This window comes from Lissotriton vulgaris, chromosome 1_1 (assembly GCF_964263255.1).
Source record: "Lissotriton vulgaris chromosome 1_1, aLisVul1.2, whole genome shotgun sequence".
In the NCBI taxonomy this organism is placed as follows: Eukaryota; Metazoa; Chordata; class Amphibia; order Caudata; family Salamandridae; genus Lissotriton; species Lissotriton vulgaris.
This window is the reverse complement of record NC_141685.1, coordinates 1,978,852,785-1,978,865,403: the sequence shown is the minus strand read 5'-3', so window position 1 is coordinate 1,978,865,403 and position 12,619 is coordinate 1,978,852,785. Positions and strand designations below refer to the sequence as shown.

The following is a 12,619-nucleotide window of genomic DNA, read 5'->3' as shown; positions in this document are numbered from 1 at the left end:
GACCGGGTCAGAATCTGAGACGAACAAATCGACCCAAGAAAGATCGAAATGGAGGTCACCGCCAGGACTCCCAGGCTTCAGGAGGTGGACCGGAAAATACTGACTCATTAGGGGCAGAAGGCGGCCATGAGGAATTCGAGGAACAATGAGCGTCAGACTCTATTTTTGTTGCAGACATTTAAGGCCGCGTAAGCGCTTCCCGCCATTGGACACTGGGTGAAGGGCCTCCGATGGTGTTCTGAGAGACTGCCGGCAGCGGAGAGTCCCTCACCCCAACGCGCAAGTACTCTGTTTTCGGGATGGGGTATGCACTCTGCTCAGTTGGGGGGGCGGGCAGTTTTTAGTCCGTGCAGCAGGGGGGCAGGGAGGGGGGGGAGAGGGGTTTGGGTAAGTTTGCACTACGGGACCCTTTGGTCCTGCGAGTTTTTGTTCTATGCACACATATGTTTACTGGCATGTTTCATTCTACTGAGAGCATCTGGTCTATTTGGGACGATGAGGAATTGGAATGTCGAAGTGAGTCTCATCTACCCTACACCTGTCTCCACACGCCACCTCGCACATGGCGAGGGGGCCTCATGATGGCACACCATCTTTCTCATGGCTGGAACGGATAACTGCACTACGCCGAACCCATTACTCATCATGTCATGGAATGTTAGAGGTCTGGGGGATAAGATTAAGAGGGGACTGGTGCTACAGGGAATTAGAAGACAGGGGCCTGCTCTTATTCTCTTACAAAAAACACATTTGACGGGGGTGGCCACGAAGGCCCTAGACAGGAGAGGTTATCAAATGATAGTGCATGCGGAATTCACTTCAGGGTCCCGCGGTACGGGTATTTTGCAGAAGAAATCCTCCCAATTTATTGCAGTCGATGCCCATGGCCGATTTGCGGCAGTCCATGGTCAGTGGGAGGGGAAATTGTTAAATATAGTTTCCGTATATATACCGCCAGCGCTGCACTCTGTAGCCCTGCCGGACCTTGGCAGATTCTTGTTGGACCTCCCTGATGGGGACCTGCTCATAAGTGGGGACTTCAACATGACGCACACAGACACCCTCGACCGGTTCCCCTCCCGAGCACACACAGACGGTCCCAACAGGCTCCAGACCTTTCTAGACGCACAAGGGTTGGTGGACATATGGCGCAAACTACACCCTGGCCAGCAACAATATTCATACTATTCAGCCACCCACAATAGTCTCTCCAGGATCGACTACTTTTTCACATTGGGCAACGGGCATCTTACTGTGGCCGAGACAACTATACAGCCTAGGGGCATATCGGACCACTCTCCACTCACTCTGACAATCACTACCACAAACACTAAACGACAGCGGTTGTTCCCGATCTTCCCTGGATATCTAAAAGTTCCTCAGATAAGCAAAGACCTGAAGAAAGCTACCCGGCTTTACTTTGAGGAGAATCGGTCCTCGGTGAATTCCCCCTCCACGTTATGGGAAGCATATAAGACCGTGTTTAGGGGACAAGCCATTGCCGTTGTCGCGAACCACAAAAAAGCACACAGGAGGGAGGCACTAGACTTAAAGTTGGGCCTCGAGAGGGCCAACACCACCCATATGGCAAATCCTTCAGACGATACACTCCACGACCTACAGGTTCACCAACGTCGCCTCACTGACCACTTGAGGAGGGTCACTGTGGCGGATATTGCTGCGACACAACACAGGGTTTACGACATCGGGGGCAAGGCTAGCAAACTCTTGGCATGGCTAGACAGGAAACAGGGGGGAGGGAGGAATATCCTACAACTCACTGACTCGTGTGGTGTTGTCCACACCCGCCCCGATGAGATAGTGGAGGTCCTAGCTGATTATTTTAGTGAGGTATACACCCCTACGGCACTGGTGGCAGAGGATGAGGCTCAAACTGCCCTCGAACACGTGCCCCTGCCGAAATTGACGGACGAGGCGTCGAAGGACATCGACGCGCCCTTGACGATGGATTAGATTCAACTAGCCATTGGCTCCCTTCATTCGGGTAAGGCCCTGGGCCCAATGGAATACCCATCGAGTGATTTAAAACCATGTCGGAATCCTTGGGCATGCCCCTTATTCAGATGTACGAGGAATGTAGGTTGCAGGGGATGTTGCCTCCGGACCAACGGATGGCGACTATTGTAGCCATCCCGAAACCGGGTAAACCCCCCAGTGAATGCTCATCATATAGACCCATCTCCCTTCTGAATCCAGAGGCCAAAATCATAACTAAAGTGTTGGCGAACAGGCTTTTGCCGTGCTTAACCCAATTGATTCACCCAGATCAATCCGGCTTCATGCCGCATCGAAGTACGGCCCTAAACCTTCGCAGGGTGCATGGCGTTGTGGCGAGACTCTCGCTGCTGCGAGAGCCAGCTGCGATCCTATCATTAGACGCCAAGATGGCGTTCGACATGGTGGAGTGGAACTATCTCTTTGCAGTGCTCGCGCGTATGGGCTTCGGTCCGGTGTTTATCTCCTGGATACGTATGCTCTACAAAGACCCCGTAGCCAGAGTGGTAGCTAATGGCCATATTTCTAGAACCATACATCTAGGACGTGGCATGCGGCAGGGATGCCCGCTTTCGCCCCTCCTTTTTGCTCTGGTTTTGGAACCGTTGGCGGTTACTATTCGTACTACACAGCTCCTGAAGGGTATCCAATGGACTCCGCAATGGGAAGATAGAGTATCCCTATATGCGGACGACATGCTGATATACCTCACTGACCTGGAGGACAGCCTTCCTAACCTCCTGGCTCTCTGTACTGCACATGGGCGAGTCTCGGGCTACACCATCAACTGGGCGAAGTCGACAATTTTCGAACTCCAAGGGCCACTTCCGCCACTCCCGGACTCCTGTCCGCTAGAGATAGCGCCAACTTCTTTTAAATATTTGGGGATCCATATTACCCGAGACGAGGCAGAGTTCACACGGCTTAATTTACGGCCTCCCTTGCTCCGACTCCGTAATGATGTGCAACATTGGAAGGAACTCCCTTTGACACTACTGGGAAGGGCAGCGCTCTTTAAAATGATGGCCCTGCCGCGCTTCTTGTATATTCTTGAAAATTCTCCACGTTTGATACCGGATAGCTTCCTCCAAAAAATAACGGCGCAGATCACGGGCCTGCTCTGGGGGAACCGGCCAGCCCGGATCTCGCACATAAAGTTGAACAGAGGTTGGTACGATGGGGGCATTGCATTGCCTAACATACGACTGTACTACTGGGCGGCCCAGCTTAAGATCCTCAATCAGTGGATACACGCCCCGCAAGAGGATCCAACGTTCAAAGCAGATAGGGCACAACTTGGTATGAACAGTCTGTTGGCCCCACTGTACCACCGCGGTATTGCAGCGAAACTCATTGGGCCCACGAACCACACTGTTCGTCTATGGTATAAGGCGCAAGCAAAATTGAAATGGGATGGGACCATTACACGACTTACACCTCTATGGGACACGAAAGCATTGGGACATTTACGACGCACTAAGGGCTTCACCCAGTGGGACAACATCGGGATCTCCACGGTGGGGGACCTGTGGACGAGGGAAGGGGTGATTCCTTTTGCAACTCTCCAGGAGCAGTATGACCTGGGGGATAATGAGCTATACAGATAAATACAGGTTAGACACGCCCTACAAGCGGCAATTCCACCAGACACGTCCCCACCAGAATCCTCACCACTAGAGGACCGCCTGCTTACAGACTTCCTACAGGAAGGGGCGACCTCGATAACTTATCGCAAATTGATTAATAACATGCCTGACCCATTGGAGAAGCTGAAAGACAGATGGACGACGGATGTGGGAGACTTAGATGAAACCGACTGGAACGCAGCCATGGCGTCCCCTCGTGAGGCAGGCATATCCTCCAAATTCCGCTTGGTACAGTTGAAGATTCTGCATAGGATTTACTGCACACGCACAACACTACATAGACTGCACAGGGCGAATCATCCATATTGTCTTAGGGGTTGCGGGGCAGAGGGCACGTTTATTCATACAGTATGGGAATACCCGTTGATTGTTGGCTATTGGCAAAGGGTTCTACGCACCATAGCACAGGCACTAAACACCTCACTCACCTTGGACCCACGAATGTGCTTACTAAATGTCTGGGGGCCTACTGACCTTACCTTCTATGCAAGAGCGTGGACCACAATAGGGCTTGTCACGGCCAAACGAGACATAGCACAGAAATGGGGATCGGCTGATCTCCCCACACTGGCTCAATGGATCCGAAACATGGACATGCTCATGCTGACTGAAAGAGCAGTATACAAATTGCGGGATAATCCGCGTAAATGGAACGGGGTCTGGCAGCCTTGGAATTCTTATAGGGGGGACATATGTGAGCCACTGAACGAGGAGGATCTTGAGGGTTCTGAGAGCGAAGAGGAACACTGATTGGGACTGGGGTGGGGTGACAAGTAACATATGAGGGAATGGGATGGTTTTGTGCTGGGGATTGCTGGTAGGGGATGGGGTGGGATATGGGACATGGGAATGTATGATTGGTCCCTTTTGGCGAATGTGATGCTAGCTGCTATCGATACTACCTCAACAACATGCCGATTTACGTGTGCAGTTTTTCTAGTTTATGTTCACTGTTATCTACAACAAAAACCACAAAACGCAAATTGTAATTTTTACGGTATACGTATGCTTTCTGTTCGTCAGGTCACCTTGAATAATGACATCGCTACACGATCAGTGGGAGCTATCACAAAACATATCGTTTCACATTCACCTTGTGTTGTAAATAGGCCCTACGACTGTAAATTTTTACGTGACTGATGATGATGGTTCTATTTGATTTTTGCAACAAAAATAAAAATGTTAAAAATGATACTACATGTATAGATTTTAAGAAAGTTACTCCCACAGCAGAGTTGCGAACATTACGGGGTTAACTGATAAGCTTTCTTCAACATATGTTGATTAGTACAATGCAAGACGCTTTAAATAAGAACCACTGTTAGCACTTTTGCCAACACAACGTCACTCGATAGCATGAAAGTACAACATGGTAGTGTTACCTTGCCGCTGTGTCGCTTCTTGCTCACTGATGGCGAACCCGGCTGCCCCGGGCTGGGGACTGCACTGGAGGCCGCTGATGTGGCCCCAGACTGGCCATGGGATGACCCTTTGTCAGCTGCGGAGGAGATAGCTGAAGGGGCCTGCTGCAGAGACACTTTGTGAAGCTCTGCTGCCAACTGCTTAGGGTCCACCCCTGGAGACTTTGTTTTTTTCTCCACTGCAATAATGAAAGTGACATTTGCATTTGTAAATCCAAGGTACAGCAACGGAGGGAAAGGTATTTATTCACTAAACAGATATCCACAACATCGAAAATGAAAACAGCAGTATCCATTACTCTGGGGACCCACATACGGCTAATGAAGTGTGCTTTTAATCCAATCCCAAAGAACTCTATGAACATCCCATAAGTACTTCAGTTGATGAATGTAACATTGAAAACTGATCAAGGCAGCACCAATAATGCCTCCTAGAGTATAACTAGAGGTAAAATGGATTCAAGAAGTTGTTAGCTTGAAAAAGTTCTTATTTTAGGCCACATTACAGATAAGAACCCATTATGTGAAATATGGCATGGTTATACATATATGGGATGACTCTACTAACACTTTGGTAAAGCCTGACATACAGTTAAGTGAAAGGAAAAGAGAAAGGGGAAGGGGAAGGGAAAGGGAAAGGAAAAGGGAATGGGAATGGGAAAGGGAAAAGAAAAGGGAATGGGAAAGGGAAGGAAAGAAGGAAAGGAAAGGGAGGAAAGGAAAGGAAAGGAAAGGAAAGGAATGGAAAGGAAAGGAAAGGAAAGGAAAGGAAAGGAAAGGAAAGGAAAGGAAAGGAAAGGAAAGGAAAGGAAAGGAAAGGAAAGGAAAGGAAAGGAAAGGAAAGGAAAGTGACTTATATTTCTATTGGCGTTTTCTATTTGGAGACGACTACTACTGAGGATGAACTTGTCTGGAATTGTTACTCTGTAAAAACTGAGGCCATTACTTAACATTCAGAGAAAATACATCGCCTCCTTTATTGATTTTAAGGGATGTAGATCGGTGTGATGTCAACTGACTCTACATGTCCAACGATTTTGAAATCCAGACACACAGTTTAATATGTTTACTACGTGTTTCCTATATTCAGCACATACACAACCCTCCTTCTACACACCACGAATGGTCAAAAGAAGAAAGTCTTATTGTTCCCAAGTGATATCAGAATATTATCTCAGAAACTGAAGTAATATATCTGTTAGGTATTTATAAGACACATATATCCTTTGCTGACATTAATTAAAAAAATAATTTCCAGTTTCTATCTAAGGATTTTTTTGTAATGTTGGTGTTATGTTAACACCGCTATGCACACATATGAAGGTAATGTCTTACCTGTGTCTTTCATTAAAAAACTCTCCTGAAATGTTCTTTTAATACTACTCACTTTTGTTAATACTTCCCTCACTCATTAGATCTTGCCTTGAGTCATCAGTACAGACCTGATACTCACTCTTCAAGCAACCCAACGTAGAGCAGGATGACATTGCTAAACTTCCACACTTCACTGCAAAGATCATTAAAAAAAGTCTGTGGACAAATCCAAGATCAATATCTACACCGACCTTCCAACTCATGACTACCAATCAGGCTTTAGATAATGCTTTAGAACACCACTAAATTACAAATCACAAATTATTCTTTCCTGACCACAGATAAAGGGGATCACTGCCTCCTGATATGGCTGTAACACTCAGCCAACTTTAACATCATCTGTCATCCTACCCTTATCACCACCCTTAATTCTTGAATGGGATTTACAGGTAATGTCCTTCACTGGTTCTCCTCCTAGCTATTTAACTGACATCAGTTCTTTCACATATGCACATGCAGGTTCCAGAAGATCGCTATCACTAGTGAATGTGTCCCAGAGATTTAACCTGTCTTCTATTATCTACGACATCTAAGTGGAGCTCCTTGGAACTCTATCACAGCATCTAAATTCACCAATTTTCCAATGGCATACAACTCTACTTTTACATTTCTTCACTCTAGACATCTAAAGTCTCAAATACTGCCTCCAACTCATTCATCACAGGATGCTCTGAAATGTCCTGAAGCCGAACACCATGAAGACAGAACTGTTATTTAACAAGCACAACAAGCAAGAGCTATTCCAAACCGGACTCAATTACAAGAACCTGGATGGATGCAAACCCTAACTTGCTCCCAATGTCAGTAGACTTGCATTCATTTTAGACACCAAAAGTACTTAAGGAATACAAAGTGAAAAAAAACAAGATAACCTTCTACTAGCTATCTCTAAAGATGAAAGTTAAAGGATTCTTCCCAGAAAGCAACTTCCAAACTGCCTTTCAACCACTCATAAAGGATTCTTCCCAGAAAGCAACTTCCAAACTGCCTTTCAACCACTCATACTTCTATGTGTTAATGTCCTGCTACATGGCCTCCAAGACTCCACACTGGTTCCTCTCATATGTATCCTACAGGAGCAACACATCTCATTAAGGGCCTGAAGAAATATTACCACATTACTTCAACAAAACTACACAGGTTCCTTTGCTATCCCACACTATCTTTAAAACTATCGGCATCACCTACCAAGTCATTAAGACAGGCACACTACTTGCCTGACTGACATGCTCACAATTTCAAGTGGCTCTATGAACACCGACAGTAAGGACACTGTCAGGCTAGAGATGAACTAGTGCAAAAAAGACCAAAGCAACAGGCTGTAACCATTTATGTACCCATGATCTGGAACAACATCTTTTTATCTTTATATCCACAACACTGGTCCAATTTCATTACAAGAGCACTACATTCCAATGAAATATTACTGCACCTTCAATCCTGGAACCCAGACTCCACTAATTACTGATTGTTTGTGTATTCGCCTTTGACCCTATACAGTGCTCCACTGCCTCTTTGCCAGGAACGACCTACACAAAAACCACATATGTATATACATAGACACATCATGAATGCTTATGTTGATAAGCTTCCAACTTTCAAAAGGTATTATAATACGAAATGAATATTAAGTTACCAAGTGAATATTTCTTATTACATGATACAAGCAAATGAATAATGAGTGAATTACTTAACTATGTGTATCATCCTCTAGGTACATGTAATTGGGTTAATTAGGTACAATGATAAACCCTGGCATCCTGATATTAGACATTTAGAGTTATTTTCATTGTCTCTTACCAGGTTTTGCTGGATCTGGTAGTTCCAGATGCTGGGGATATTCTGAATCTGATAACATGTTTAGATCCCTGAAGAAAACAAAAGGAATCCTGAGATAAAATCTATTCTCTGCATTCAACACTCAAATTAAGGAATCCAGTAAATAAATGAGGATGAGTTAACGCAAGCAACCAGCCCCCAAGCACACAAAATGTTTTCAGTTTAAATTCCAATGTCTTCTTTATTTGATTTTTCAGTAATTGTTCTAACGTTCGTCAGTTACAAATACTGCAATACAACATTGTTTACTGGTAGTACTTTGAACAGAAAGTGAGATTCACAAAGAAGCGTGAAGGTAACTGTGTTGACCTCTTATATCTCTATATATAACTTTTGCTTATTCATATGGTTTCCGAAAAAAAGGTGTTTTTTTCAAAACAAATAATTCTTACTCACAATAAATGAAGCAAATGTTATTTACTACTGGCATGTTTATTGCTGATCTCAAAGTTTATAATTTAAAAACATTAACTGAAAGAAAGGACATGTGTGTTAGAAAGTCATCCCTTTGCCCTGTTAACCCCCACTTGTTGCTTAATGATACTGCTGTTAACTGACTCTGACTGTACCATGGGCTCTGCAAACTAGCCCACGGGCAATTGCTATGTTAAAAAATGTAAATGTAGTAGGGGACACTTACAATTGGCAATGACAGACCTTGTAACTCCCTAGTAAATAATAGGACCTGGGGTTGCAATTTACCTATAAGTCCCTAGTACATAATAGGGCATGGAGGTTTAGAGGCCCAGTAGATTTCCTGCACTTGCATGTCTGTGCTGCTGTGGGCTTGCTGTCCTTATAAAGGCTGTCCTGCCTTGCAGTCTGTCTTTAAAAGTACACCATCATAATTGGTAGTGACAGCCCCAATAAGCCCCTAGTATATAATAGGGCTAGGGGGTTCAGCCTACCTATACTTCCATAGTATATAATAGGACATGGAAATTTAGAGAACCAGCAGATTTCCTGCACTTGCATGTGTGCACTGCGGAGGACCTGCTGTCATTTTAATGCAGCCTGGCTGTCCAGACAATCTTTAAATGTAAATTTGCATGCAAACTCGACTTTGGTTTTATGGGTCCTTTAAAAGTGATAATCTACCTTATATTTACATATTAAGCACTCCCAAGGTCTCCCCTCGGTGTATCTCAGGGGTGGGGGCCATGTAACTATGATCAGGGACCTTATAAAATATGTTTTATATGCCCTGTTAAGAGAAAAACAGCCCATTTCATTTTTTCCCCATTGAAGATACGTAGCTTCATATGCTAACATTGCCACATTTGTTTTAGGTATAATTATTGCTAGGAAAGGAGTAAAAAATATATAATCCAAAGACTTAAAAGATTGGTATTGATACATCAACACCTTACAACTGTTGAATTTATCATAACCAGTACATAAAAGAGAAGTTATAGAACGTTCTCTTCTGTGAGCCAAAATCTAGCCTTCTGGTGGTTTCAGCTGATTGATCTAGCTTAACAGGCTTAGTCAGGCTGCTTTGATTTGGTGATTAGTGGCCTTGCCAGAGCAGAGGTTATCTGATTGAGAGAGCTCTGAAGCTGCAGAGGATGGTCATACAGAGGGTCTGGGTAAATCAAAATGAGCTCAAAGAGAGCATATCAGTAAGGAATGTCAGGCACACCTATCCCCCACATCCTGTGCCCCAGTCAGATGGCAGGCTTAAGACAGGAATTTGCAGAGGTCAGGGGAGGAAAGCTAATGGAAATAAGCCACGCCGGGAATTGGTTTAGCCAGCTCTTACTCCTCTGGAGAGAAATCATCCATGTTGGATTTTGGAAGAGCAGTGCTTTGTGAGACAATAAGATGCCACACTTTGGAGGAAGTTGTCCCGCTATTAGGTGGCATCAGCATCTCATTGGACAAAGGTGCCCTCTGAAGTAATCACATAGCCAGGAAATGTAGAAGAAGGGAGTTTATTCAGATAAACAGCTTAGACAACCACAGATCTCAAAGGTCCCTCTTGATCAGCCCAACTCCCAGATACAGAATGTACAATGAAATAAGAATCATAACAATTCTAAAAGGAATGCTAAAGGAATGTTAACATGGAATACTACACACCTTTCCCGCTTAAAAAAAAAACAAAAACAAAAAACAAAAAAAACCAAAATCAAATGCATATGGATCAATGAATGAAATCACGTAATTTAACAGGAGAGTGTTTGATGCGAGAACTTTTCCTCAATTCAATCACATTACTGGGTTCCAGAGTGACACCACCCTCACATTTATCAAGGTCAAAAGAAGAGCAAGGGACACAATCTAGAGAAAGGTCATGACTCGTACAATCAGAAGTTGCAGGGTTAGAAACTGAAGAATGACCATCAAATGTGTCAAGCATGGCAGGATAATACTCATCATTGTGGCAAGGTTTGGAAAGAACAGGTTCTTGTAATTTCTCAAGTTTACACAATGAGATACGCCTAAAATTCCAAACTTTGCCTCCTTCAACCCTGACAGCTTTACTAAAAACCTCCAAAACTTTGCATGGGTCAGACCATTTAGCCCACTTGTTGCTGTAAAGACCACCAAACTTGACACGAACAAAATCACCTACTTTAATCTTAGAATGAGAAGAGGACGTTCGTAGAGAACTACCTCTCATTTTTTCCTGATACTTCTCAACTCTATTTCTGACTTGGGTAAAATCAGAAATAGAATTGGAAGGAATTTTAGTTTTCATCCACCAAGGTAACAGTTTTGAACCAGGTTTCCGACCACGTAACATTTCAAAAGGGGAAAGACCTGTAACTGACTTAGGAGAAGTGCGATAAGACAACAAAGTTGCACGTAAAGCCTTTCTCCACTCAAGACCACTTTTGACTGCTAACTGAATTGACTCCTTAATAACTCTATTAAAGCGTTCAATTTGACCATTGGCCTGGGGGTTGTAGTTGGAAACTCTTTTATGTATGATTCCACATCTATCAAGAAACAAAACAAAATCCTTGCTGATAAATTGCGGACCATTGTCTGAAACGATTTCTGCAGGAATGCCTTCCCTACAAAACACTTCATCCAAAAATTCAATTACTTGTGCTGAACCAATCTTGTCAACAATCTTCATCTCCGGCCATTTAGAGAAATATTCAATTAATACCAATGCAAAAACATCCTTGCAGGCAGAAAAATTCAAAGGTCCAATAATATCAATTCCAAGTTTTTTCCATGGACTAGAAACAAATTCAATAGGAGTAACCTTAACTGACACAGGTTTAACAGATTTGTCACTCAAAGCACATGGAGAACAAGATCTAACCCATTTGTCAACCATGCCATCAACTCCTGGCCACCAATAAAATTCCCTTATGCGCCTTTTAGTGCTTGACATGCCCATATGACCTTCATGAGCCATTGAAACTAACCTTTCTCTTACAGATTAGGGAGGAACAATCTTGTCACCACGAATTATAAAACCGTGATCGAACATAATCTCGTCTTTTATTTTCTAAAAAGAAGAGAGAACACCAGACAACTTACGTTCCTCAGGCCAACCTACTTGCATGAATTTTACAACAGTAGACAAAACATTATCCTGACACATAGCAGTTTTCCATTCGCTTTCAGAAATAGAGTCAGATACTTTTGAGTTTTCACCATTAACATCTTCAATAGAAAATGCTACATCATATTCTGTGCAGATATTGGCAATATCCAGAGTGTCAGATAGAGGTAACCGTGACATACAGTCAGCATGTACATTAAGGCGACCAGGAACATACTCAACCTCGCACTGGAATTCTTGTAATTTGGCGGCTAAACGTGCCAGACGTGCAGTTAGAGTTCTACCCCCACCAGCTGCTAACATGTTAATCAATGGCTTATGGTCAGTTCGCAAACGAAACTTGGTACCCCACACAAATTGTCTGAAATGTTGTACTACCCAGGTACAAGCCAATAATTATTTTTCTATTGTGGAGTAGTTGGACTCAGCACCACGCAGAGTTCTTGAAGCATAAGAAACTACAAATTCTTCACCATGGTTTTTCTGCATAAGAACAGCACCTAACCCAACATTACTAGCGTCAACAGATATTATACAATCTTTACCAATTTCAAATGGCCGTAAAAATGGGGCATTCACAATTTCTTTTTTGAGTAGATCAAATGAACACTGTTGTTCGCTATTCCAAACAAATTTTACATTTTTCTTAAGCAAAGATCTTAAAGGATGAACCTTGGATGAATAGACTTGAACAAATTTACTGTAAAATTCTGTGAGACCCAGGAATGAAACAAGCTGTTCTTTAGATGATGGGGCTGGAGCATTAGAAATACTCTGAATATGATTGAATTTAGGTT

At 43.6% G+C, this 12,619-nt stretch overlaps 1 protein-coding gene across 2 annotated transcripts in view; it reads right to left on the bottom strand.

Moving 5' to 3' along the window:
- PCLO (piccolo presynaptic cytomatrix protein) overlaps positions 1–12,619 on the bottom strand; it is a 1,259,786-nt gene that overhangs the window by 373,010 nt on the left and 874,157 nt on the right. For both annotated transcript variants that reach the window (XM_086919783.1, XM_086919788.1), the window contains exons 13-14: positions 8,258–8,325; positions 5,045–5,262 (exon numbers count right to left, since the gene is read on the bottom strand). In XM_086919783.1, the coding sequence (XP_086775909.1) occupies positions 5,045–5,262; positions 8,258–8,325 (286 nt within the window). The remainder of the gene's footprint in view (positions 1–5,044; positions 5,263–8,257; positions 8,326–12,619) is intronic.